This window comes from Ambystoma mexicanum, chromosome 1p (genome assembly GCF_040938575.1).
Source record: "Ambystoma mexicanum isolate Mex_15411 chromosome 1p, UKY_AmexF1_1, whole genome shotgun sequence".
NCBI classification, from domain to species: domain Eukaryota; kingdom Metazoa; phylum Chordata; class Amphibia; order Caudata; family Ambystomatidae; genus Ambystoma; species Ambystoma mexicanum.
The window spans coordinates 1,489,047,001-1,489,074,502 of NC_090921.1; the positions used below are offsets into that span (position 1 = coordinate 1,489,047,001).

Sequence of the window (27,502 nt, forward strand, 5' to 3'; positions counted from 1 at the left end):
TAACACCTGGTCAGACCAGGCATTAAGGTAGGGACCCACTAAGGGACCTCGTAGTAGGGCGGTAAGGGATTACCGGCACCGGTCTCCTTACCGGTGCCCGGTATCCCTTACCGCTCTACTTGGAATGAGGCCCTATGTTTTGTATTCAGCAAAACAGAAACCTTTATTGCATACATTTTCACAAGCAGTGGCCAATGCTAAATGGCTGCTGATTACATGTTGTGAGTTAATACAGTTGACTAATGAAACCGAACACGAGCTGAACGCCATTAAGGAAGAACTAAGGGCAATTAGGCGGACCACCCTCCAGAACTGCTATGTCCTGGTATTACTAACTGCAACAGAAGGTGGTATCTTCACAGAAAAGTAGCGAAAAGTATATCAAGGGCTGGAAAAGGATCGATCAATATCAACCTGTTAAGATCATGAAACCTCCACAATTCTCCTTGTGTTTCAGAGGCAATGGAAGTATATATGAGCACTAACAAGCAGTGTGAGGTGACGCTTCATCTCCCAGACATCTAAGGGGGTACAGCAGCTTTCATGGATATTTACTGGACATGTGGAGGGATGGCCTATGTGCAGTTAACTTAGTCCTGGAGAGGAATATGTTCTATGGCAACCCTGCAGTCGCCCATGTTAGTTATCCCAGACGCTAACATCATAGTGATCCTCAACCACCTGATGACCAACCCAATTTATTTAATGCATCAGCAGGCCCTGTGCTCTTTGGGTCTGCAACATTATCATCGTAGCTATTACCGTCCCTGGACTCCAGCAAGAAGCTTGAGGATATACCCGATGAGTTTCATGTATTCAGCAAAACAGAAACCTTTATTGCATACATTTTCACAGGCAGTGGCCAATGCTAAATGGCTGCTGATTACATGTTGGGAGTTAATACAGTTGGCTAATGAAACCGAACACGAGCTGAACGCCATTAATGAAGAACTAAGGGCAATTAGGCTGACCACCCTCCAGAACTGCTATGTCCTGGAATTACTAACTGCAACAGTGGATATTTGTGGATGCGCCTGGTTGCCCATGGGCCTAGCTGCGCTTTACAAATAAAAAAATACAAATACAAATACAAACAGAAGGTGGTATCTTCACAGAAATAGGTACTTCTTACTGAAGTTACATACCTTCCAACAACAAAGACATTGGAACTCTCACCAAAGAAATATAGACAATATACAACTTGCATACCACGATGGAGCATGAGGGTGGGGTGAAGGAGAACAATTGGTTCACGTCATTGTTTTCATGGGTACCCACATGGATGAGTAATATCTTCAAACTGCTGATTCTTGTTCTTGTTTTATTGCTCATTTGTCTCTGCACCTGCCAATTAATTGTGGGGTGTTCCAAGGAAATTATGACTAAAACACTGCCTATGATGTCACTCACACTCATATTTGCAAAGGATACGCCCCTTTCGAAAAATGCTCACAGCCAGACAGAACAATGGACATGCGAGTATAGGCCTCTCATGGTTTGCATAAAGCAGCCAATCAGTCCCCCAGGAGCATTGTCCAAGTGCCCTGATGACGGCAAGAATTATTTTGAATGTTATGTCGACCCTGCTGGGGACAGGGACTGTTGTTTTTTAATGTGTACTCCATAAGAATATACCAGAGATTGTAAAAACATCTTTAAAGAGTGGGTACCAAAAAACTATTTATGACAAAAAAAAGGAGCAACAAGTTGCCGTTAATAAATTAACTAGAGGGGAAATGTTCATATGGCAGTACACTGTCCAAAACGTTAAAGAAAATATAGGCTGGAAGAGAACATAATAAAAGTGATCGTTTCTGCCATCTTGATATTGGCACTGATGCCATGGTGTTTTAGGGTCTTTGTCACTTTCAATGCTGCTATTAGCAGCACTAGGCTTCATTTCTCAGCTTCTTTCATTTAATTTATTTAGCCTTCATTTCTGTTTCTTTCCAGAAAGTCTTACGATTGCCAAGGTCCACATCAGAAAGGGTGCAGAGCAAACATTAGTCATTATTGTGGCAATAAGACCCGAGGCGGCGGGCCAATACCGCCCCAGGTAATGCCCCCAGAGCCGTAGTTACAGGCCCGAGCGTAAAACCAGGCTTTGAGGAAGGGACCCGCTAAGGGACCTCGGAATAGGGTGGTAAGGGATTACCGGCACCAGTGACCTTACCGGTGCCGGTAATCCCTTACCACCTACTGCGTAATGAGGCCCAATATTTCAATATGGTAGTGTCAAAAGAAATGTTTCAAACATGAGGAGGCTGCAAGATCTGGGAACCTTCTGGGTTGCCAGATGTCCAGTTTTGTGGGAGTGTATCTTAGTGTGTCTAGTTTTGATGTAACGAGGTGTCACTCTTCTCACTGACGACACACAATATTATGTCATCTGCAGGGGAATGCACTCACAACATCACTAGCACTGAACTAACCAATAAAGTGGGCTAATGTATATTGTTGTTTATATTCTTATATAGGGAGGAGCCAATGGGGACGAGGGAATTAACATACACCTGACATTTTGTAATGTATTCTAAGGTTTTAAAATGTTGTGTTTTCTGTCTTTAAATATTGTAAATCAATGTGGGCGGGTTGAGAGTTTACAGCTTTAGGTCTCCTGAGACTAGGCTAAGCTCTGGGGCCTAAATTGCATGCATTAAAGCTGATTTTCTAGTGCATTTGGTGGCTCTCATTATTGTTTCAGGGATTGATTTTTGGGCTTACGTTTACACTCTTAACATTTTTTCAAGGCATGGGTTCACTAGAAGCGATGACCCTCTACAATGTTTCAAGGCACAGCTTTGCTACATGGAGTAATCCTTACTTTTACTCTATAGGGCATGAGCCTGGTAGGATCCAAATATATCTTTGGATCCTTAGAATATCTGAATAGCCCAGCCAGCCCATGGGTTTCTATCTGGAACTCAGAAAATTAGTTGGTTGTGTTTCTCTATAAAAGTGTTATAGGAATTTCTATGTCAGAAATTGTTACCATAATCATAATAATAATAATAAATATTGTCTGAGTGTTGAGAGGTGGGAGGGATCTAGCAAAGAGGTGTATAAACAGTTTCTTTGAAAAAATGTTAATTTGTAATTTTTTGGGTGGGCATTTTTAAGTTTCTATTGTTTTATTTTGGGTAGGGGTGGATAAAAACTGGTGAATGAGATGTAGGCAAAAGAACAATCATTGAATTATTCACTGAGCTTGACTCATGTGGATCTGCCATGTGGCAGCATGGAAATGCTTCACTTGTGCCAGCGTGGCATCACCTCTCTATCTCACTGTTGCCTCTGACAGCGCCACATGGCAAATACTGCAGACCTGGGAAAAAATCCCAGAACAGTTTTCGGCTCTGTTTCCTTCTGGGAGTGGGAGGCTTCTGTGCAGGTGGATGTGGGCTTCTTTTGAGTGGGGGGGCCTGGTAGGTGCAACTTCTGCTGAGGCACCTGCAGGGACATCGACATTATATCTTCTGCTCATGTGACTCACCATGCTTTTATTTCTAAAATAGCAGCCTTTTCCCCACCTTACCACCTCCCCACAAAAATTGCATATGGCATTTGCTGCCATTTTTTGGGGGGGGTTCCCTGTGGCAGCTCTCATCTATCGCCATGCCCATGAAACACTCTTTGGACCAATCTCCCTGATGTTTAGGGTCTCATTTGATAAACCTACCCCTGCTGCAGAAAAGATGTGACTGGTGGAGATTAATGCACATCAGCAGGCTCAGACAGTGGCTGCTGCTGCTCTTGAATCTATGTTTTCCTGTGTGGGGGAAGTGATGGTAAGCACCTCCCTGGCACAGTTCATATTTCCTCTTCCCCCTTCTCCTGCTGCTCTCCCAGATTCATGCCCTTTCTCAATTTTACCCAAAGAGTAATACATCCACACACAACACCTTCCCTTTGCTTGTACTGCCTCTCTCTCTCCAAGACATCACCCAGAGTCAACAACACGAGGTTTGTAATGTAGTCAGCCCAAATGAGATTATGTGTCGGAAGTGGCCTCTGTTGACTCTACTTGATTCCTGTTTGTTCTACGGCTCTGATGTGCGGCTTGACACGTTGCACGTTGCTGAAGGTGCTTTCCTCTTATCCCTCTGACTTCTCCGAACGCTGACACGAGGAGCAGAGGGCAGAGGACGGAGGTCTAACAGAGCCAACAATATGAATGGTGACTAGTTGGAGACTAGTGGGACGGGCCTGGTGTCGAGCCTGGTATCGAGCCTGGCTTCTTTCCTGGATTCATTGTGGGATTTGGACCAGTAGCTGGTGGCTAACTGGTGGCAGTCGTTAACTGGCGTTCTACTGGGTGGGCAGGGGTCAATTGCACCACTCTTAAAAGTGTGCCTGGGATGGGGGACATTGGTGGGGGTAGCCTGCTCAGGTCAGGGGGGCACTGTTGGCAACCCCTTTTATTCTTCTTCTGAACCGACGAGAGTCTGTCCGGAGAACGTCCCCCTTGTCTACCAGGATTGCAGTGAAATTGACGTTTTGAGTTTACATAAGTCTGTATGGACGGGAGACTGCAGGGGGAGTACCCCTTTGCTCCCACCTAAGAGGAAATGTACGGTCACTATTGCTGGTTGCCGCGGGTCATGCGGCTAATTACAGGAGCTGTTTTCATTTTTTGGGAGTCGGCGCAGAGTCTTGCTGAGTCTCTGTGAGGCTCCGCGAGGCTCAGAGGAGAATCTGCATTGAGACTTGAGTTCCATTGTTTGTTTCAGACAAGGCTATGGACCTTAGATTCCAAGTAAGGATTGTAGCATATTAAGCGCTGAACTTCTATTTCCATTACTTTTCTCCCTTCTGGCTGATATTCGTGTGGCTATGATATTTTCAGTTACCTGAGAATAGACCCCACGTAGGCACATTTGTCTATTGCCAAGTATCCCCTCCCGAAAGGTAATTGTGCGGTGGGTGATATCAGGTAGGGGGAGAAAAAAAGGACAAGCCGAGTTTTCCATCTAACTCTGGCAATGACTTCTAGATATAATCTAAGGATTGGTATACTCACGGACGACCTCAAGGCTCGAGAATGGGAGGGTTCCTTTGTATCTAAACCCCGCTCCTCAGAGGACAGGTTGAGCCCTCAATTAGATCAAACGTTCCGGCTGGTCGCGAAGTAATTGCATTTGCTCAGGTACACAGCCCAGCCATTATTCAAAGGCCAAGGGGGGGCATGGAATAGGAACTCTAACTTTGGACTCTACATTAAAGGGTGGGAAGAACTTCACCCTTTCTGCTTTGAACATCAAAGGGACAATTAATCAGTACTTCTGTAGGCGGAGACACAGGAGTACGGGAGACCTACACGTGGGCCCAGTGGAGGCTTTACACAAATTTATAAAAATCTTGGTGGACACCAGACTTATAGGTCATACAAGCCCCGACCTCGATTTCATACAGGGTTTCAATCGCTCAACCATTCCACAGAACAGTGCAGTAAACCCTTTGACCATGTCTAACCTGATGGAAGACATCAGGCGGGAGTAAATTGTACCAAAATATAAGGCACACGATGGTACATTTCACACTCCACCCCATAGTTCCAACTAAGAGGCGGTTACAAATTACATTACTCTACAGCCTTGACTTTCAGCCATAATTCACTGGTCAGGGTGTTCGAAATAATGAAAGGTGAAGTAAAAACCCACTCAGGAATCTTGCTGGAAATGTCAAATGATATTGAGCAATGCTATTTCTCATTGGTGGGTTTACGAAATGCAATTAATACTCTGGTTGCATCACCTCTAACAACGTTGTTAGAAGCAATGTATAAACAAAATATGGAAATATCTGGAATTAAAGGTATCTATCCTCAAAGCTTTGTGTGTAAATGGAAAAGAAACTCTAGCCCTGTTAACTGATCATATACAATCACAAGAGACAGGAAAGACTAAAGAGCAGGACGCCAAGATACTGGTCGAAGAAGTAGAGGATATCCCCTTCTTTGATGACACCCCCCTTTTAGAGTCAGTGCTGGAGGAATTTCACTTTTTGGCACATGTGGTGGAGGCAGATCCTGGCAATAAACTAACCTCTGCAGAGCATGAACCCTCCAACCCCCAACAACAGGAAAGATTGGAAGGGGATGGCTCTTGAAATGAAAGCTCTCAGCAAAATTATTGGAGGAGAAGAAGGACCAAGAGAAAGAAACAGTAAAAGTTTTCACTCAGCAAGAGAAGAAAACTAAAAATATGAAGGCGAGAAAGCCGAAAAACTCAGGTGTAAATAGTCTTATTAATGGACTCTGCGACTGTAGTATGAGTCTTGCATTGAGGGGACCAATGCAAGCATTGGAATGTAGCTGAGTAGCCTGGAACCTTACAGTACATCAAGGTTCCAGGATTGACAGTTAGGGACAGGATGGGAGATGTAACTGGAGAGGAGTTGTATATTTTAGCTCCAGCCTCCCTTTTATGACTTGCCCTGTAACTCAATAAAGACAACTTCCTTTTGTACTTACCTGCCTCCAGCGTCATCACTGATTAGCTGTGCCTGCTACCAGAGCCCAGACACTACAGCAACCTACTAAAAAATCCCTGTGCAACGGTTGGAGCAGAGCAGATCGAACTATCCCACAGAGACCATAAGGAGGGCTTCAATAATTCAACAAAGCCAAAGAGGCATAGACAGTTGATGGAACCATTGGTGCCTGAGGAGGTAAATGTGATAAAAGCCAGTATAGGTATCCAAGCGGATGAAATTTAAAGGCCTAAACAGGCAATTTCTGCCTCAGGTTTTCCAAATATCTCTGGGAAAATTGTAAAATGGGCCCCAATTTCTTTGCCAACGTCAAAACCAGCTAAAAAGATCAAGCCTGTCCTTGGTGAGAACTTGAATTTAGCCGCCATTTTTTAATGGGGATGAAGAAAGAAAAGTCTACAATCGTTGCGGTCACGAACACTGGAGATCTTTCCACTAGGCCCCAGGTATCCCAGTTGTCAGATATGGGGGAGAAAGTGTCCTCCGCATTGAAGGATCAAGAACAACAGAGGATGGAGAATACGAGAACTGCAGAAACAGAAGGCCAATGAGTAAACAATTCCGGCCCCAACAGCTTTGTTCTGGGTGATAGCCAAAAAGATCTTTCTCCTTTTGCAGTCCCAACACTTTGGTTTTCATGTTTAAAACACAATCTCATTGCCAAATATTTGAATAGAGGTGCCATTATGTCATTTTTTAAAAAGGTTCCAGATCTGTACCTTTTTTCAACTAAAGATATTGAATATGTTCAGTTTCCTGACCATAAGACGGAGCATATGGTAGAGGTTGGGTTTACCTCCAAAACAGGGGCAAATGCGGTTCTCGCAGCGGCTGGTCTATTACAGCAACAAGGCCTATTTGTTCATCAAATCCTGCCCCTTTTAAAGGAGCGGAATGGTAAGGAAGGTTCTGTTGAGTATGGTGGCCATAAGGGGAGTTCAACCAAAAATAAGGAGATGGCAAATACTGGTCAGGTGTCATGCAGTCGGGCACAGACAGAGATATGGTGAATGATATCTGAGATCATAATGCAGGTCTGTCAGAAATTAGGGGTGGGCCAGGCTTCTCTTTAGTCAGGAGGAAATTAGGCTTGTGGGTTGGAACACGCGGGGCTCCAGTTCATTTAAAAACCTAACAATGAGGAAGGAGGTCTTTGGAATGATCTGATCCTCCTCCAGGAGACATGGCTAGTTACTTCTCCCAATTGGAGGGGTTTACATATTAACACAGCCAGCTACCACTAAGGGGTTCCATATGTTAATATCCCCACAAAAATATCACCATACAAAAATATCGCCATATTTTTGCAGTGATATTAAGGCATGGAACCTGCGGGGGACACCCCGCAACACCTGCATTAATTTTTAAAGGAGCGGGGCACACCCCCGCAACCACCGCTCCTAAAAACCCCAAAAATGATCCCTTCCAAAAAATATCGCCTTTGGCCGTACCAGACGACCATAAATACGGCAATATTTTTGTTGGGGATAATATGTAGTGATACCCACTAAGCAGAGGGGAAGACCAAAAGGTGGCTTGCAGATAGCATGTAAGACCCTGCTCTTTAAGGAGACATTATCAATTCCCTGTAAGCAAGAGGGGATCCTAGTAGTTAGTATGTTCATCCGCTCAGAGGAGGGTAAGAAGATTTTAATAGCCATCAATCTATACTGGAACCCAGGGAGCACCAAACTCCCTGGCTGGTGTTCTGACCCAGATAAAACTGACCCATTCAGATGCCCTTATTCTTATCACAGGACACCTAAATTCACAATGTGTGCCGAGTAGTGTAAGAGGTCTAATATCCAAATCTAAATCTGTGTCTGCTAATGGAAGAAGGTGGTTGTCCTTTTTTATGGATTGGGACATGAGGATTACAAATGGCTCTGTTGAGGGGGATGTTCCCTCGGCAGCAACATGGAACCGTGGGAAATCATCATCCACATTAGACTACATTTTCCTTTCATCCTGCTTATTCAGGAACTGTACGCAATTTTCTGTAAGGGAAAGCGGTACGAGTGACCACAAGTGTTTGGTAGCCATCATTTCCTGGAATGTCAAGGAAAAAATAGAAGTATGGTCAGAAAGAGTAGTGACCAATAATCAAAAAAATTGATTGGTCAAGTATAGGAGAGATTGAGCTCATCTAAATAAAGCTCTTAATTTTGTCTGCAATGATTTGCAGGCCAATGATCTCAAATATAAATGAAGTCCATATGGATTCCATGATTTTCTGTGGGCAGTTCAACATCCTCATACCATGCCATCACGCAGACCTCAGTCTCACACACATATCTTTGATGAGACCACATGGATCAAAAAGCGCGAAATGTGCAATGCTATAAAAGCAATGAGGAGGGGAACCTCAGATAAGGTCCAACTATCTGAAAGGCTAAAGATCATAAAAATGTTTACAAAAATTGGTCTAAAGAGCGCCAAATGATCCGGCTACAGAATGATGGAGAGACGATGCTCAGAGCTTTAGGCGATAATACATCCCGCAGCTTCTGGGTAATAATCAATACAGTTGAAAACACCCAAAAAAATCAATCAATCTAATAATGTGTCTGAATTGGATTGGGTGAAACATCTTACCATGCAATATCATAAACTGAAGGGGGCTCTCACATATAAGATCTCGGATGTTCTGTGGGTCCTGGAATTCAATGAAGAATACGTTCTTGAGTTGATAAACAAGTCCTCATCCTCGAGAGCACCTGGTCCTAGTGGTTTAATTTACCTCGTTCTGAATGGTAATGGGAAATTGTGGGCTCGAATTCTGACTGCACTCTTCCGAGAAATAGTAGAAAAGAAAATTCCCCATTATTGGAAGTTTGCTATCATCATTCCTATCTTCAAGAAGGGGGACCACAAGCATCCAGCAAATTATAGACCTATTACGTTGCTGTACGTGGAGAGTAAGCTTTTTGCCAGCCTCTTGCTTGGTGAACTAGAAAGAGGGGCTAAATATAACAAAGTTCTCTCCAAGCAGCAAACTGGTTTTCTTAAGGGGCAGTCAACATCCCTTGATGGTATAATTTTGGCCTTGCTTTGTGCGGGGAAGGACAGTGATAAACTGATAAGACTCTATGTGCCTTTATCGACCTTTCCAGTGCTTTTGATCTGGTAAATAGAGACCGCTTATGGTCAAGGTTAGACAGATGGGGAGCGCTGAAATCATTCACTAATATGTTGGCGTCTCTTCACAAGGGAAATACGGTCAGAATGAGATTGAATATCGAAGGACAACTTTCCCAACATGTTAAAGTAGAAAGAGGAGTCTGACAAGGTTGCATGGTAGCTCCCTTCCTATTTAGCTCCTATTTGGGTGATTTGGTACGGGAAATAAATCCTACTGCATTGGCAAGTCCCAAAATTGGACTTAAGTCCATCAAATGCCCAATGTACGCTGCTGACATCATTCTTTTAGACAAAACAGCAGTGGGTCTTCAAAGGCTTGTGAACTCTCTGGATATATATATATATATATATATATGAAGGAATATTATCTAATTATAAATCCTGAGAAGTCAAAAGTATTTATCTTCATTGATAAGAGGACTCAGGGTCACAAGTTTTCACGGTCAGTGGGAGGCTGAGAGATTCAAGTTGTGGAGGAGATTGTTTACCTGCGATACTCTTTGTATGCTTCTCCAAGAAATGGCCAAACTCTATCTGAACTCTTGTCCAAAGGATCTCAGTTGACATCTCAGATGCAGAAGATCTTTGGTCAATGTTGCAAATTCTCCCTACTGCCAGTGGTCAGATTTTATAAGTCCAAAATTGGCCCGGTACTCAAGTATGGGCTAGACGCGAAACCTTTGGGAGAAAATTGAGGGCAAGATCTGGAAGAAAGTCTTGGGCTTGCCCAATAGTTTACCAACCGTAAGTCTGATGTATGAGTCAGGCCTTTGATCTCTTAAGTCACAGGTGGATTGGAGGATTTTTTCTCTTTATAGGTCAATAATAGAGCCTCAAGATAATACACTGTACGAGGATCTCCAAGTACATCTTAATCTTGATCAGTCCAAGTTCCTGTGTGGTTTAAAGATGATGGCGCTGGATATCCTCATTAATTGTGACAGTGACGTGGAAACATTACTCTCCAATCTAAGACCATAGATCAAATGCAGGGATTTTCTGTAATGGTCTCCTTGTCTATGTATGATAAGAAGCTTTGCTCTCTCCCAAAATACCTGTTAGAGTTCCCAGATGTTAAGATGAGGCAGAACTTCCTTAGATTTCGACTCAATTTGGTCCACACAGGAGAGGTCCTTAACCGTTGGGGGCAGGGGGATAAAACCACAATACTCTTCCCAGTATGTATGGACCCCAAAACACAGACCATCGAACATCTGCTAAGAGATTGCCAGGGGACTTGGGAGGCAAGAGAGAAATATTTTGGCCGCTTTACCGACTCACTTGACCGCCTACCCTCAAAGATGTTTTGGGAAAGGCTGATAGCTGGCCATGAAATATCATTAACGATAAATGTCCTTTGAGTTTTGCAGCAGAAAAGGTTTCCTTTCCCCTGACTTTTGTTGACAACTTAGTAATTGGGGGTTTGGGTTGGTGAGACTGTGTTCTTAACTTTATTTTGTATTGATTTCATGTGTTTAATTTTATACATTTTCTTTTCTGTTTAGAGAATTTAAGAACCAAAGATGTTTTATTGTTCTGTAATAATGATGCTATTGAATGTAATTGTTTTATATTTTCTTATTTGTGAAAAACCAAATAGTTTGTACCACAATAAAAATAGAAAAAAGTAATGTAGTTTTGATTTCTCATATTGGGTCCAGCTGACTCGCCACAGCTTGAACTAGGGACATCATATCATCAAAATGCCTGGGGTAGTGGAAATGACATCACACAACCTTTCACATCTGATAACATCACAAGAAGTGATGTCATTTGACCCCACCCCAAAGTGACATCACCGGAAGCGATGGAACACAACCTTTCACCCCTTGACAAAACAGGAAGTGGCATCACATAGCAATGTCCTAAGTAAACTAAGATAAATATGGTTACGATATCACTGTAATGTGATATACATTTCATACAAGAATGAATCACTATATGCATTGTTAATATCAGTGTGTATAGGACCATATTACCAAATTACTGTGAATGCAAGCAGATGTCCATGGACAAATGATAATTATAAATATACCTACAATATTCCCCAACTTATGTTGGTACTCATTTATAGACCTCAGAAGGATGAAAGGCTGAGTTGGCATTGCCGGGATTCAGACACACATTGCAGCAGCGAGCGCTCAACCCACTGAAATATCTTACCAGGTATAGTTAAATGAGCAATTAGATGTCTGAATGTTTTGAAAGTCGGAAAGTAAATTACACTCTGTAATGGATACGATACCAATAAACTGGTAATTGAGATTTAACAGCAGGCCAGTTCATCTGCAGGTCTGGTGCAAAGTTGACCACATATCAAGCCTGCGTGGATCTACTTTCAGGCTTCAGAGGTTGGCAAAATACATACAGTTGGGAAGGGTCATACGTGTGTATTAAAGAATTAAGAGTAGCGCTGAGAAAGCCGTGCACTCACACGGCATCCCATACTCTGGGCACTCGTTAACTCAAACATGCAAACAAATATTCTGAACAGCATACCAGGGAGATAGGAAAGATAGACACATTACAACAAAGCAGTAATTGTGGCACAATGCAATCAAGGGCCACTTCATGAGCTATGGTCAAACATTTCTACACTGTACACAAGCTTTTCGGCACAAGGATTTTGTCAAGTGACCAAGGACACCGAGATGGAATGTCTTGTGATGATCGTAACAGAGACAGTGGCTAAAAAAACACGCTTTAACTGCAACTTGCGAAAAGCAAAATACCTACAGTTTTTGTCTGCATTGTGAATTTGGGGTGTTTAAAAACAGACCCATTCACTGATTCATCCCCTGAAGTCTGCCTAAAATAAACCTTCAATGAGTCTAGCAATTATTGTATAGAATTCCAGAAAGACTATTTGTTATTCCTATTCATTCTCATTTAGGGTCACTGCTCAAAGTGTTACACTTCTGGAACCCCCTGTTTTTTTAAGAGGCCTGAACAAGAAAGCCAGCCACTCCAGAAACAAAGAGCCACATGGTGCTGGCCACAGCTCAGGACATTGGTTCATTTTTTTAATCTTTTAGGGGTAGCATGGAAAACCTCAGTTGCGACCCCTGGTGACCCCCAAATGACGTCCCTGGCTTGAACTAATAGTTTTAAATAATGAATCAATCTTTTATAATGTGCCTAATGGCAGAGACTAATCTCTAAGAGTGCTGGACCGGGATTCAAACCTGTGTTGCTCTGCTGTGTCTTGCTTCCAAGACAAGCACATTGCCCCTGAGCTATCCTTCCAGCCCCTGTGGTTCAAAAAAGATTACGTGGATCCGGATAAATACGTTGATGGACCAAGCTTTAATCCAATTTGACCTATACAGCACTATTGGCTTGAAGTGGATTCTGGCAATTGGAGCCACGTACAAGTTGAATCAGACATTTACCATCTCAGCCCGATTCCACTCATGAGTCCTATAGAGGCTTGAATGGCTTGCAGTGAGTCAAACCATGTTTACATTGCTCAAACTGGCATTCGGGTGGAGCACTTCAAGGATCAGCAATTTCCTACTGTAAACTTAAATGTGATTAATACTTTCAATACCGGATTATAGCTGAGCTATCCTTTCGTCCTGGGAGGATAGCTCAGCGGCAATGTGTTCGCCTTGGGGGTCCGTGCTTAGAAACCACTTGGTATTTAAGCGCGTTATAAATACGAAACTAAGACAAAAAAATCACAATTACGCAACAAAAACAAAATCCTGTAACAGCACCTCGATGCCCGCGGGCTGTGTGAGCGCTTTAAAAATGCAAATAAATAAATAAATACAATGTAGGGCCTGCAAGCAGATGTGTTGTTTTGCTTAGTTAACACTATTTGTGTGGGTGTATTTACTTACTTTCGAGTCCTTGATAGCATAAGCGTAATGCCAAGATGCCAAGGTTCAATGTGGTTCAAGAGAGCATTCTTGAAAAAAGCAATTCCTCGCAAAAAAGTTATGAGCTAACTGTCCATCAAGCTAGACCTTCTTTTGAACTTTCCGCACATTTACCTCTTTTCATTAAATGCTTTCTTCATCATGCTCTTCCTGAATTCACAATTAGCAAACTCCTAAGTCTTCTCTTGGTATCATGCCCTCATTATTTTCTTTAAAATCATTGGGTTTTATTGGATTTCGGGATGCGGATATCTGAAGGTCTCAGCATCATTATGAGCATCATTATGAGATTACTGATAACACGCAAGTGAACCTACTGTGCCTGTGAAACAATTCAGAGTAGGATCAATTATGGCTCTAAGGAATGCCTTCACCTAGAGATGTGAAGACATTATTGAAAGGTATTTCACTGTGTACTCATGGGGTAATTCCAACATATCGTACTCCCCCAAATAACAAAAAAAGTGAATACCTCATGGGGAATAATTGTAAGAACAGACAGTATTTTAAATAACCCATTTTTGTACGTCGTACTTGTAATAAGTCTCTAAGTGCCACATTTCCCATTTTACAAGATCCTGTTTTTTCAGTTGTCTGTTCTTAAAATGATCATCTGCCTGATTCATGAAATTATTTGCGCTGAAAACGAGGATTTGTGAAACACTTGTCAAACAGGGATTTGCGGGTGGGATTTGCGGGTAGAATGGCACACAAATCCCCATTTCGGCGCAAATAATTCCATGAATCAGGCAGCATATCTCTTTGTCCCCCCCACCCCACTTAGTAAGACACTGCCATTCAAGTGTTGGTACTATCTTGATTTCGTTAAGGTAATGCCATCTTGGTACCCCCCACATTTTTCTGGCACCATTGAAGAATGTACACCATCTTCTGGTTTACCTGATCACCCGGGTATGACAATATAAGCACAGTTCCTTCATTCTAATTTCACTTTGTTAGCTCTCAATTAACATGCAAACATTTTTCAAGATTTGCTTCATCAACTGCGAGACAGTGGTATTGAGTCAATCAGCTCACCTATTTGCTTCACCGTAACTTTCTGTCTGCCCTAGACCTACTGGAAAAGCTGACATTTTGAGATTAACCATCCTTCATTTTCAACAATTTTATTTCTCCACCCAACCCTTTTATTTTTGTTTGTATATCGTTTGTATATCGCCGCTTTGTGCTTATTCAGTAATGGCTATTTCGTGTGTGGATTTGTATTTAATGTTATATGTGTTTTACATCAGTGTGCCTTCATTGAATTAATGTACAGTACCTTATTACCCCTGGCTCATGACGTGCTTTGGAATGATTATAATAAATAACGTAACCAATGCCTTACTCTTTTCACCAACCTACTGTCCTCTCCCAGTCGCTATTTCCTCTTTGGGATGACATTGGAATAGACATATAAAAAAAGGTATGCCAACAAACCTGCCCCATCATACTCACTTGCTTCACAGAATGGTCCATCATGGCCGGGCAAACAGAGACAACTGATGTGTTCTCCCTCTTGGATGCAAGTGCCTCCATTTTCACATGGGTTTGGCATGCAGTGATCTGAAACATTGTGCAAAGAGGGCTTCAAGTTTGCTATTTGATTGAGGGTTAAAGGATATCCACTTTGCAAGGCTTCAAAACTAAGAGCCAATGACATGGAACACTCAAAACCAGATTCAGGGGCAGAAGAAATAATGAACACTATATTTCCTCCCTAGAGCTTTTCAGAGAATACCTTGTGATAACTTGTTCAAATATGCCATGTATAGTTCGATGTTACATTATTTCCGAATACTCCTATGAGGGGAAAGGGACAAATAGTACCACGGACTGTTCTTGGCTGCTTTGCATAGCCTCAAAGAGCATTTTTAACATATGTGAAAGTCCACAAATCTTTATAGTTGACAAATCAGTTGGTGATACTAAATTTTGAAGGCTTGAATCACAAAGTAAATAACACAACCGGCTTGGTGCTCAATATTTCACAATACTCACGCGAGCATTACATGTTTGCAACCACAAACTAAATATACTCATCCAGACAGCATCAAGATTTGATACAAGATTAAAGCATCTATGACTCCATTTGTGTGCATGTTTTACCCAGCCAGGGTTTTAGAAGATGGGCGCCTTAGAGGGGATGTTGGATCTCATGGTAAGGATGGTGGTGAGCATGACCAGTGCCCAATGTACAGACATCCTTAGAGACGGATATACATATAGTTGCCAGTGATTCATTTCAGTCCCTTTATTGGTGATTTAGCTGAAACTAATTATGATCACTGGACCCACATGCCTACAACTCAGCGGTAATCATAATTACTGTCTGGTAGTAGGTTAGGGCGATTAAAAAACTCTGCCTATTATTAACAATTTAGTTTTAATAGAATGCACGGCTATAATGTAGGGAAATGTTAGAGGGTGGAGACCTCCATTCAGACCCACCAAACAGCTTGAAATGCATTTGCAAGGAGCTACCCTCATGCAGATGAATCCTGCGCTCATAGCCCTTAGCCTTGTCTGAAAACCCTTTTTAGATCAGAGTCTCTGTTGAGAGAAGAAACACAACACATATGAATACCTCATTGACTTTGTGGGTAGTGTGTGAGGGCAGGGGAGGAACTCCAGGGTTTGACTGACTTTGCAGTGTTGTGAAGATACTGAGGGAAGAGGCCACACTGAAGAACTGTTGCAAGAACCTCTGCCGAGGAATACTTTAAATATATGGTTTTACAATAGGGTTGGACATTTGAAGAACAGGTTTCTTAATTGTTGCTTTTGGACAAACGCCAGGAAATGTTAAGTTATGAGATCAGGATAGCTGGGAGCCAAACACATTTGTTAAAGGTGGGTGTGGAAAACATGATGTTGGCCATCCATTATGAGAAGTTAATTTGTAGAATTGAATGTTTCATTGAGAGACAAGAACTGGTAAGAGTAGGTTTAGAAGGTTATGCTTTTGAATCGGGCCCCACTCAGGGGTTAGGCACCTTTGGGAAATCACATGTTTTGTTACTGCACCCGGCCCACTGTTTAGTTTAGGACTGTGCTTATTATTTACGGATCTTCCCTTAGGACTTACAGGCATTTATCCAAGTCCTTACATCTTCAAGTCATTAATGAAACCATTTCTGCTCCACCACCCATGGTCAGGGTCACATCTGTCAATGCTAAGCTTCCCCACTTCAGGAATAAGCACATGTGGCTCATCAGGTTTATGAAGTAATAAAAGCATGACCCGTGGCATTCTTCAGAGGAGGAGAGGCATGCAACTCCTGCCTGGTGCAAGGTAGCATAAGTGAGAACCAGGGCATCGCTTGTTGGTTTACTAAATTAACTGATTGACCAAGTCGTTAGGAAGTGGGCAATCTTGTATGGCCAAGAGACGGCAGTTCGGATGGGCTGATGGGCCAGGTTGCCTCTACTGAGGGCAGGGAAGACATTCGAGTACAAGGGTACTTGATCTGGGACAGACAATGTGAGGTCTACGGGAGTAGGCATCAGGGCGTGATCAGTAGAAGAACCAGCCAGCAAGGCCTCAGAAGAATGATAAATACAGGGATAATGAGATGAGAGGTGGGTCACATCAAGGGAAAGGCAAGGAATGGACGCTAGGAATTGGGATATAGATTGCTGTACTTTAGATGCTTGGTCAGTGTGGTCACCTCCAGAGCATAGGGGCAAGGGGTGGTAATTGAGCTGCATAGGACGATCTTAGTAATAGCAAGAGGCACTGTATAACGAAGCTGGTGGGGTGCATGCCAACAGTCACTATACAGCCCTGGCATTGGGCAACCTTGCCTTCCATAATGAAGATGGCGAATGAGAAAAGGATAAGAGATGCAGAGAGGCAGACTCAGGAGTAAGTCATTTTAGGAAAATGGGTTAGCTAAGAGTGGTATTGTGTGTTTATTGTGTGTTTATCAATGATGGGTTTTAGAATGGGGTAATTTGGGCCAGGTAGGACCATGCAGTGCTGAGAGTAAGAGTCAAAACATATGAGGACATGGTGGCTATCATGGGATGGGTATTTGGAGAATAAGAAATAGAGGATATACAAGGTGTGGGGAAGAGCAGGAGCTTGTTAAAGAGTGACACAGGGACGGATGGGAGAGGACAGGGGGAATCTGATGGGAAGTTGAATCTTGTTCCAAAAGGCTTGTGGGGGGGCACTGCCATTCAGAACAGGATGACAAGTGTGTTGCTTCAGGGAGGGATTATAGTGAAAGTGGTTCTAGGAGTGGTGGAAGGATCATGAGAGGACCAAACAGCTGGGACCAGAAAGGATATCTTTTTATTTTAGGGCACAGTTCAATTTTCGGGGGTTCTGCAGTGTTAATTGATGGGCCCCGACTCCTTAGCATTTACCCTTTTTGAGTTTGGGTGTCTTATTCCTTTTGGGGTCAGATGGAATTCTGTTGAAGCCTCCCTGCCACTACATCCCTTTTTCCGATTTAAAGGTGCAGTCTGGCCAATCTGGTGGGAATGATGTTTCTTGTCTGTCCTCTGTTTTGCTTTTTGGGTGGTGGGCACCCTTCCCGGGTCGTCCCCATCCTGCTGCTGGTCCTCCTCATCTGCTTGGGCCAGACCTTCCATCCTGGGATCATTTTTCAGGCTGTTTGATGCTGGTTTCCTGCCATTTACCACCAGAGTCTCCTATCTTGGTGCTGGAAGCTGTTGCGGCCTAGAAGGATGGTGGGACCCCAACACCCCACCATATCTGCATCTCTGGGCTATACTGGGTTGGAACCACTGTTGTCCTGCTGCAAGGACTGTTTTTTTTCTGGTGTGCCATCCACATTTGCCTGCTGAGCCTGAGCCACTGAGTTCTGTTGTGTGAAGGTTCCTCCAATCGCTTAGAGATAGCTCTGCTGCAGATTCTTAATTCGGGATGATGGGTCCCCCTCCTGTCAAGAGTTATTGTTCTTGTTTTGAGCCTTCTGAGTCAGCGCTGGATTCAGGTTCAAATGACTGGTTGACTGGCGGTGCAAAAGAAGATTCATACTTACCTGGTTGCTCCATCTTCTGTGAACCACACGTCTGCAAGCAAACACAGTGGGCCTCATGAAATGTGTGCCCGTCCGGAAACAACGGTGCCAGTAATTCTACCGGCACCATTGTTTCCGGACCAGCACACTACGGGTTTGCCTGCTGGAGCCGCTGTGCCCGGCAGGGCTGCCCCTGCCGGGCACAGAGGCCATGGTAGGCAAGCGATCACGGAAGCACCTGCACCGTAATTAACAGTGCTGGTGCTTTTGTGGTATCCATTCCCATGGAGCCCTACAGGACTCCATGGGAATGGGGATTAACAGAATTACCGTGGCCTGACTTCTCGGCCGCCGGGGTTGTAATACCCCAGTGTTACCAGGAAGTCAGGCTCCGGTAATTAATTGCGGGTCTGGCGGCAGGGTTATCGCCGGACCCGTAATGAGACCCAGTGAGTACCTACGTATGGGCCTTTGGTAGGTGGGTTATTATAGATACCCACCCTCAGGGGTGGTCCCACTGGTCCATGGTCATTGGGATCTGCAGGTGCCCACCAACCTCATTTCTCCTTTTCTTTACATTGGGGGTTGGATACAGCTCTGATTCATTCTCCTGGAGTTGCTGGGACTTGAACCTAGCATTGAATCTCTTCATTAGGGTCGTCACAGGTGTCCCCTCAGTTCGGCTGCATTCTTCTTTTTGCCTATTGGGAGGAACTGGGACTTACTTGGCTTTTCACAACAACCTCAGATCAGTCTACAGAATGTGTCCTGTTATTTCCTGGTACTGCACTCCTGCCCAGGATTTGCAGTTTATCAATTTGTGTGGTTATTATTTCCCACACCTTGGAGTGCATTTTGATATCCCTGCTGTCTTGGTTGGACATTGTGTACCCCTGTGTTATTTCGTCTATGTACTTTACCAGTGTGCTATGTGCACATGTATTACGTGCAATACTTCCCAAGAGTGTATTAGGAAAACAGTGGCTGCATTATGTGCGGCTTCACAGATCCCATTTATGATGGTAATTACTGCGTGAGTTATTGTGTAGAGGTTTACTCTTAACTTAAATTTGGAAGATGATCTAAATAATATCTGACACCAGGTATGAGACCTGCATTTTAGGATCAAGAGTGAGTTAGGCTTTAACTGCCCATGTTCTCTTTTATAACTACACTATGTTCTGCTATGTTTATGTTTCACTAGAAGTCTTATTTCTCCTAACGGATTTTATATGTCTGGAATTGTAATGAAAGTGTGTATTTTTCTGTGTGCCAGGGTGGAGTATTATTTTGTGATGACCATTGGAAATAATTAATATATGGGTAGGAGGATAGTCAATGGATGAGCCAAGCTGAAGGGCTTGGCCAGGAATGGAAGGATTCCACTATCTGTAGCTTTGCTTGGGGCTATGGTGGAAGCATTAGAAGAAAATGTTTTCCAGGTAGGAGAAGCTCATGTTCCAGGCTTTGTTAGTTGGAACATTATACAGGGCCATCAGGGTATCATAGATTGTGGGTAGTGCTGGCATGCTTTGCTTGGGGAATGTTTGAGGGGAAATGGAGTTGACAGTGTGCTCATTCTGCATTTATTTTATATTATTTGCTTTGAAATTATCACTTGATAAACTGTGATTTGGACATGATCAGGAGGATTTGGCCAGAGTTGTGTTTACCAAAGGTACGCCTCTGTCCTGTCCCCTTTCCTCCATACTTGTGGGTATTCCATCCATCGGGACAGGACCAGAGCTTTTTGTAGCATCAAAAAAAATAATGTGTCCATTTTTGGTGTGTGGGCCCCAGCGCATGTTTGGCTACAGGCTCTGTCTCCCCAAGCCCTGACTACGGGCATCGCCCTTCAGTGCTTTTCTCCGCACGGTCAGGCCAGATACTTCTGCACCAGCGGGTTCTTCTTTTTCCCACCTTTTCTGTCTTCTGTCAGGATTTCCTTGCCTTTGCCTCCGGCTTTGCTGGCAATTTTCATCTGCTTATGCCGGGACTAAAGGGATTTGATTCCTATGAGTCATGTGAATTTCGTTTTTCAGCAGCGAATCAACACAGGTTTTGTTTGGAGTGCCTACGCCCAGTTCACAGGTGGGATACGTGCTTCACGTGTGACACTCTTTCTTGCTGTTTTCAGCGCTGTGAAGGAGACTTTTGACAGTAAGCGCCAAAGCACATTCAGGAATTCATCAAAATGAAGAAACATTGTCCGGTAAGTGACTTTCTTTTCAGCACACCCCGGGCAGTGGGATCTTCCTCTGAGATCCTAGTCACAGAAGGGGCCGCTCATGCCCTAGCACTACAACAACTTGTCCTCAGGCCCTTGTGGCCAACTTGGATACCAGAGCTCACTGTCAGGGGCTAAAGCATGTACCAGCATATCCAAGATTCCCCTGTTGGGGGCTAAAGTTACTAAGGACTCACCCAAGGTTTCATCCATAAGGGCTAAGAGTGCTACCTGCAAGGCAGAGGTTCCCCCAACGGGGGCTAAATGTACTGGGGGTCTACCCGAGGTTCCTTCTCAGAGGGCTAAGACTATTTCTGGTGTCACTGAGGCTCCACACAGAGCTAAAACCATCATGGCAATCTCTGAGGATCCCTCTTTGAGGGCTAAATCTACTATCAGCTGTGCCGAGGCTCCTTCCAGTGGTGACACAGGCTGAAATGGAATGGTCTTCTTCAGAAGTTACACCCCCTGTGACTTCAACAGCTTCTTTGGTACCAAAGGAGCTGCCCAAGTCTACTCCTAGTGCATCATTGGGGCGGGATCCCTCTGGTTCTATTTTCGAGAATGCATTTGCAGGGTGATCCCTTCACCCAGAGGGTGGAGTGGTCAGCCCAATACGGATGTCTTTACAACCTGCTTTGTCTTTGCCCAGCACTTCATCCCCACTTTACTACACAGATCCGTGCATGTCTAGGCCAGCTTGGCAACCAATTTCTACTGAGTTTTGGTCTAGGCCTACTCTGACTCGTCCTCAGAAAAGCTCTCATCAGTATGAGGAAGCTTTCTTCCAGAGGTTCCAAATGCTCATGCATTCCGATTCAATGAGGGAGTATTTTGAGGGCATATTTAGGAAATAATGCCTTCTTCCCCGGCATTGCCTAATCTGCCCCACCTCAGCCTCCTCTGCCACCACCAGTCAAGCCTCACCTTCCTTCACTGCTCCCACCAGTGCCTGAGCCCCCTGCAGTCCCTCCAAGCTAGGATCCAGTTCAACTGTTAGTGCTGGACCCCCATGTGAGGTTACATGCAACAAAGTTTACAAAGGAGGTGCGGGACAAGGTGTTAGATCTCCCCTTCGACAGGCTTGATCGGTTTCACAGATTGAAAGATGATGAACTTGCCGAGAGGAAGACCAGTATGTTAACGGCTAAGTCACTGTCTGTCTTGACAAAACCTGCCTCTCCAAAGAAGGCGCTTTCCTTCAGGGCGGACACGCGTTCCAGATCCTTAAACGGGTTCAGGGGTTGCAAGAGCGCAAGGTAAGGTTACAAGACAGGTCGCCCCAGGACCCAGAGGAAAAAGAAGCAGAAGACCACTACTTGTGGGTTTTTCTCCCACCAAGCTGCTTCAACTGCCTCCTCAGCCACGTCTTCTGACAAAGCTGCCAAATGATGTTTGACTCGGTCCCACATACCACAGTGGAGGGGGGAGGGGGTATTTCTCTTCACTGGGGGCCTGGAGGGCTATTTTTTAAGATTCATAGGTGCTCTCTGTGACAAGCACCCCCCGCCCCTCCTCCTTTCTGCCCCCCTTTGAACAAGGTTGGCTCTCCCTCGATCAAGGCCAAAACATATTTGGGGACACTTGTGGTCTCATGCAGTAGGGATGTGACCAAGCAGTTCGGGCTGGACTGCCCATTTTGCTGTGGGACCAAGCCTGATTTGCATATGGTATTTCCCTTTTTGTAATGGCTTGGCAGGTGAAGAACGATGGTCTGGAGGGTTTCCTAGAGCAATGCGAGAGTTTAGGATTAATTCCAAGCCTTACAGCCATCACCTATTTTGTTTTGCTTAAGTCTCCCTCGCTCACTGCAGAAATCAACAAGCTTCTTCTCGAGTTGATGGCTATAAAGCCAGTTCCTACTCCAGAAATTGGACAGGTGTTCTACTGTCATCTGATCAAGGTGCCAAAGTCCAACCAGACAGGCCTGCGCACCATTCTGAGACTGGCAGACCTCATTTCTCCCCCTCTCCCTCCAGAAATTCAAGATGATCACTCCCGTGCAAATCCGTTCAGCCCTTGAACGTGAGGATTGGATTTGCAAAGTGCATTTAAAGGATGCTTACTTGCATAGCCCTATAGGGGCCTGCACTGCATGTTTTTCATATTTTTAATGGGGAGGAGGGAGTCCCATTTCCAGTTTTGAGTCCCCCCATTTGGTCCCAATGCAGCACTCAGGGTATTCCCAAAAATGATGGGTGCAGTGGCCTCTTTCCTCCATCTCCATGGTGTACATGTTTACCCTTAACTGGACAAATGGTTGCTAAGAGGTTGCTCCACCGGAGAAAGTGAGGGCACACTCGCATATCTGCTCAACCTGCTTTGCGATGTGGGGTTGTTGGTCAATTGGAAGACGTCCAACCTGACCCTGTTCCAATGCCTGGTATTCATAGGCTTCCTTTGGGACACCCACAAAGCTATGGACTTCCCAACAGGCAAGAGGATTTCGTACCTTCAAGAGACATGTCCTTTCTTTCTGTCAGCCAACAGCACAACAGCTTGGTGGTTCCAGAGACGGATAGGGTTGATGGTGCCCTGTGTCCAGGCAGTCCCGTTAGCCAGATTAAAGAGGTGGAGAGCACAGCTAGTGCTGAGATGTTCCTGGTCGCAGGACTTAGAACCCAATCACAACTCATTCAAATCCCTCAGGAATTGATTCAGGATTTGCTATGGTGGACGGATCCCCAGAATCTGTTGCAAAGGGTGCCATTCCACAACCCCACACACAGGTGCTCATAAAAACTTATTCATCCCTCCTGGGTTGGGGAGTCAAAGTTCAACAATCTGCAGGTTTTCGACCAAATGCGGGGGAGGATCAGTCCCAGGACATCAACTATCGCGAGCTAAGAGCCATCTATTGGCGTCTGCGGACATCAGGCTGGTGTCCTGGAAGACAGCCTTTTTGGTGGCTGTTACATCAGGCAGGAGAATCAGTGAAATACAGGCCTTAGCAGCAGACAAACCATTTACTACAATTTTATTGAGATAAGGTTATACTACGAACGTACCCATCAATTCTGCCTACGATTGTGTCCGAATTTCACATCTGCCAGGAAATGTGACTTTCAGATTTTTTCCAAACCCATCATCTGAGTCAGAGAGAGTCCTCCCCACGCTGGATGTCCTGAGTGCTCTAAAATTCTTCCTGGATTGGAGCAGGGAATTCCTGAAATCCCTCAACTCTTCATTTTTTATTTTTTTATTTATTGTTTGCTTGTTAGGCGCTTATACAATAAGAATATATTGTTTGAAGCGCCCACAGGGAAGGGAGGGAGCGAGGGTGGTAAATACAGTACAACAGAATAATTCAGAGCAGAGGGGGAAGTGGGAGAGGGATGAACCTTCTATGCCTTGTGAGTATTCAGAACGTGCAAGTGCAGAAAGGAAAAGGGAAGAGATGGTAAGTGCTGGGGAGTCCGAGCTCATGGGTGAGCCAAAGACGAAGTGCTAGGAATGCTGAGAGTTGCACGGCATGGGCCGCGGGAGGTGTAAGTGTGAGTCATAGAGTGGAGGGTTGCAGATACAGAGTGATGTGGAAAGACAGGAGCTGGGTAGAATTGGTGTGGGAGGTCAAGGCCCCAAAGATGCATAAGGGCCAAGGACACCGATTTAGCAACTGTGGGATTGGTAGAGGAGAGAAGAAGGTAAGGAGGAGGAAAACAGGAAAGTCTTAAGAAGCTTCTGTATTTTGAGAAGATCCTGCTCCTGGTGCAGGTGGAGGGGGAGGCTATTCTAAAGGATGGAGCCTGCAGAGGAAAGTGAGTGACCCCCTGCCCTCTGTTTACCAAAATGCTTTACACACAAATAGTTGGTGGCAGAGGAGCGTAGTGGTCTAGAGGGAGAGTATTTAGTGAGATAGAATTGAAGATAGTGTGGTCCCGGGTCCAGACAGCCTTGTGGATGATGCAGAGCGATATGAATGTATTCCTTGCAGCAACCGGGAGCCAGTGAAGACTTTTTAGTGCAGGAGAGATGCGGTCCCTGGGCTTAAGGACAAGGATAAGTCTTGTTGCCCTATTCTGGATAATCTGAAGGGGTCACAGAATGGAAAAAGGAAGATTCAGGAGGAATCTGTTACAGTAGTCAAGTCTAGAGAGAACCAGGGCTTGAGTCACATTGAGCCTCTGAGGGAAAGTGAGAAAAGGTAAAATTCCTTTGAGAAGGAAGAGCTGATAGTTGGACTTCATGGCAATGTCCTGAGTGTGAGGAATGAATGAGAGAGAGGAGTCAAAGATGACTCCAAGGTTTCTGGCTTCAGATGAAGGTGCAGGGGGAAAGCCCAAGGAGGAAGGCCAGAGTGAGGGGAAGAAGGAGGCAGCAGGGGTCCCAATGGGAAGGATCTCAGTTTTGCAGGTGTTGAGGCAGAGATCATTGGAGGAACACCAGGACTGGATGGCAGACAGGCAGTCAGGGATGATGGAGTGTGCAAGAGGGTCAGTAGGGAGTCTGAATTAGAACTTCATGTCTTTTGGCAGAGGAAATATGGGCTCCTCTGTGTCTAAAGCAACCATTGCCAGATGGATTGTGGCAGGGATACTGGAAAGTTATTCCATACAGAAAAAGCCACACCCAAAGGGACTACACACTCATTTACTAAGGGCTAAAGCAGCCTTGGTAGCTTTTCAAAGGCATGTTCCTTGGGATGTCATCTCACGCGCAGCAACATGGGCATCTCCATCCGATCTTTTGCAAGCACTATTGCCTGGACATGAGCTCAAGAACAGATGCTCAGTGTGGGCAGGCAGTGTTGAACCTCTTCAGTTAGGGTTACAAATAAAACCTTCCACTCCTTGGGAGAAATGTGCTATAAAATCTCCCACAAGTATGAATGGAATGGGATGGGACATAGGAGTAATGAAAAGTAACTCACTGAATAACTACTGTACTTGTAGTCCATAGTCCCCTTTCCTCCATACACCCTCCCTCCAACCCCCTAAAAACATCCTCATATTTATTAACATCCCGATAGTCTGGTTGGAAGGACTGAAGGGCAAGGCCTGGAGGCGGGGCTTGGGAGGAGGAACCTGCAGCCAAGCATGCGCTACGGTCCATGACACAAGAAATAGACAGAAATGTTGTGTATGGTGCTACAAAAAGCTCTGGTCCTTTCCTGTTGGATGGAATACCCACCAGTATGGAGGAAAGGGGACTATGGACTGGGAGTACAGTAGTCACTACGGTGAGTAACTTTTCCTTTTGGTAGGATGCAAAGAAGCTAGCAGTAGTGAACAGGCCTAGGAACCAAAATTAGCAGAGAGGTCTCTGGGTGTTGTAGGACTGCAAGAATTGGGCTGGTGAAGCACGAGGATTTCTGTTTTGAAAGGCCTGGTTACACCTGTCATTTTAGAGACAGGGCTGGGAGGAACAGCAGAGAATAATGGGGCAGTATATCCAACTGAGGCAGCCATTGTTTAGAATAGTGCGATAGGTGAGGATTAAAGCACCCTTAGTAGAATGTTAGGCCATGTTAAGCACAAACCAAATGGGACTAGCGATTATAAATTTTGAAAAGTGAAACTGCCTAGAACTCAAGCAACTTTTTATCACCTTTAATAAAACAGTGTCTGTTGGTCACTCGTGCTGTCCACCCAAAAGGGGCCCATGCCAGTCTCCTCCCCGCGGAGTAATTGGGTAGTGGGAATGCACTGACACCAGGGCCATGGCCCCTGACCGCTGGCTGATTGGCAAGCAAGGATGCAGAGGGTAATCGTAGAGGCACATTTCCTGTTGGGGCATCTGGAATGATGGTCCACCTGCCATCCCACCCTCCTTTGAACTTGGCACGTGAGTCCATGGGATTTGATTTGGTTGGTTGATTTGGGATATTGTCGCTGCAGGCAGGCTTGCTGGATCATAAAATAGTGAACTGCATAGTTCAATGTTTATGTTTTTAATAGGGTGGTATTATTAACTATCGGCACAAGGGTAAGGACGTGAATTCTACCTGACACAGGAATGGGCAGATATAAAAGCGAATCTATTACTGGGGGGGCAGCACACGGGAAAGGCTAAACAGGGCAAAAACTGATCACAGGACCGGAATGCATGGATGAATAGTCTGCAGCCTGCGTTCAGCTTTCCAGTGAAGGCGCCATCCTTACTCTTGTGCCCGCCCACTTACTTGTGAGTCCTTCCTTTTCTCTGACATCCCCGTTGCTGAATAATTGAATTATGGTTTGGGCATATTTGAAGCCGGACGTGCAAGATACTCGGCTGCCACGTCACCTCTAAATGAGCTGCGTGCGTCGGTGGGTTTTCCTGTTTTACTGCAGCGAGCGTGGAGACATTACATGGGACCTGGACGCCCGCCCGCCTGCCTGCCTAAATGAGCATTTCTCGGACAGTATAATCTCAGCATCCGCCAGTGCTCCTGACCCTTTTTTGGACCGTTTTTACTGGATTTGACTGATTACTGGCCCTTCACAGTGACTGTGACTGTTACTGCATTTATTAATCAACCACAACTGTGAACATCTGTGAAGTAGGGCAACAACGGTGGAGCTTTACAGGGGGGGGGGGCAGGGAGGGGGGGGACAGACTCTGTCTGGCTGCCTCCCAAGCCCGTCGGGTCGGGCGTGCCCTGCAACTCCTCTTTCTGATTTCTGTTAATCCTGGACACACCTGCATTTCCGAACACTGCAAATTGACCAGTAATTACCCGCGAGGCCAGACACTCTGCAACTGACTGAATGTCTGATTTAGCGTTTTACCACCCGGCACTCTGTGCGTTTAGTGCTGCGTTGGTGCGATGGAAGAGCTGCGCT

The 27,502-nt window shown here is 44.8% G+C and overlaps 1 protein-coding gene across 6 annotated transcripts in view; it reads right to left on the reverse strand.

Moving 5' to 3' along the window:
* Nucleotides 1–27,502, reverse strand: part of BCAN (brevican) — a 386,222-nt gene that overhangs the window by 111,315 nt on the left and 247,405 nt on the right. For 5 of the 6 annotated variants that reach the window (XM_069607163.1, XM_069607162.1, XM_069607165.1 and 2 more), the window contains exon 9: nt 14,976–15,083. The exons of the other annotated variant lie outside the window; for it this stretch is intronic. In XM_069607163.1, coding sequence (XP_069463264.1) covers nt 14,976–15,083 — 108 coding nt within the window. The remainder of the gene's footprint in view (nt 1–14,975; nt 15,084–27,502) is intronic. 6 annotated transcript variants of the gene reach the window in all.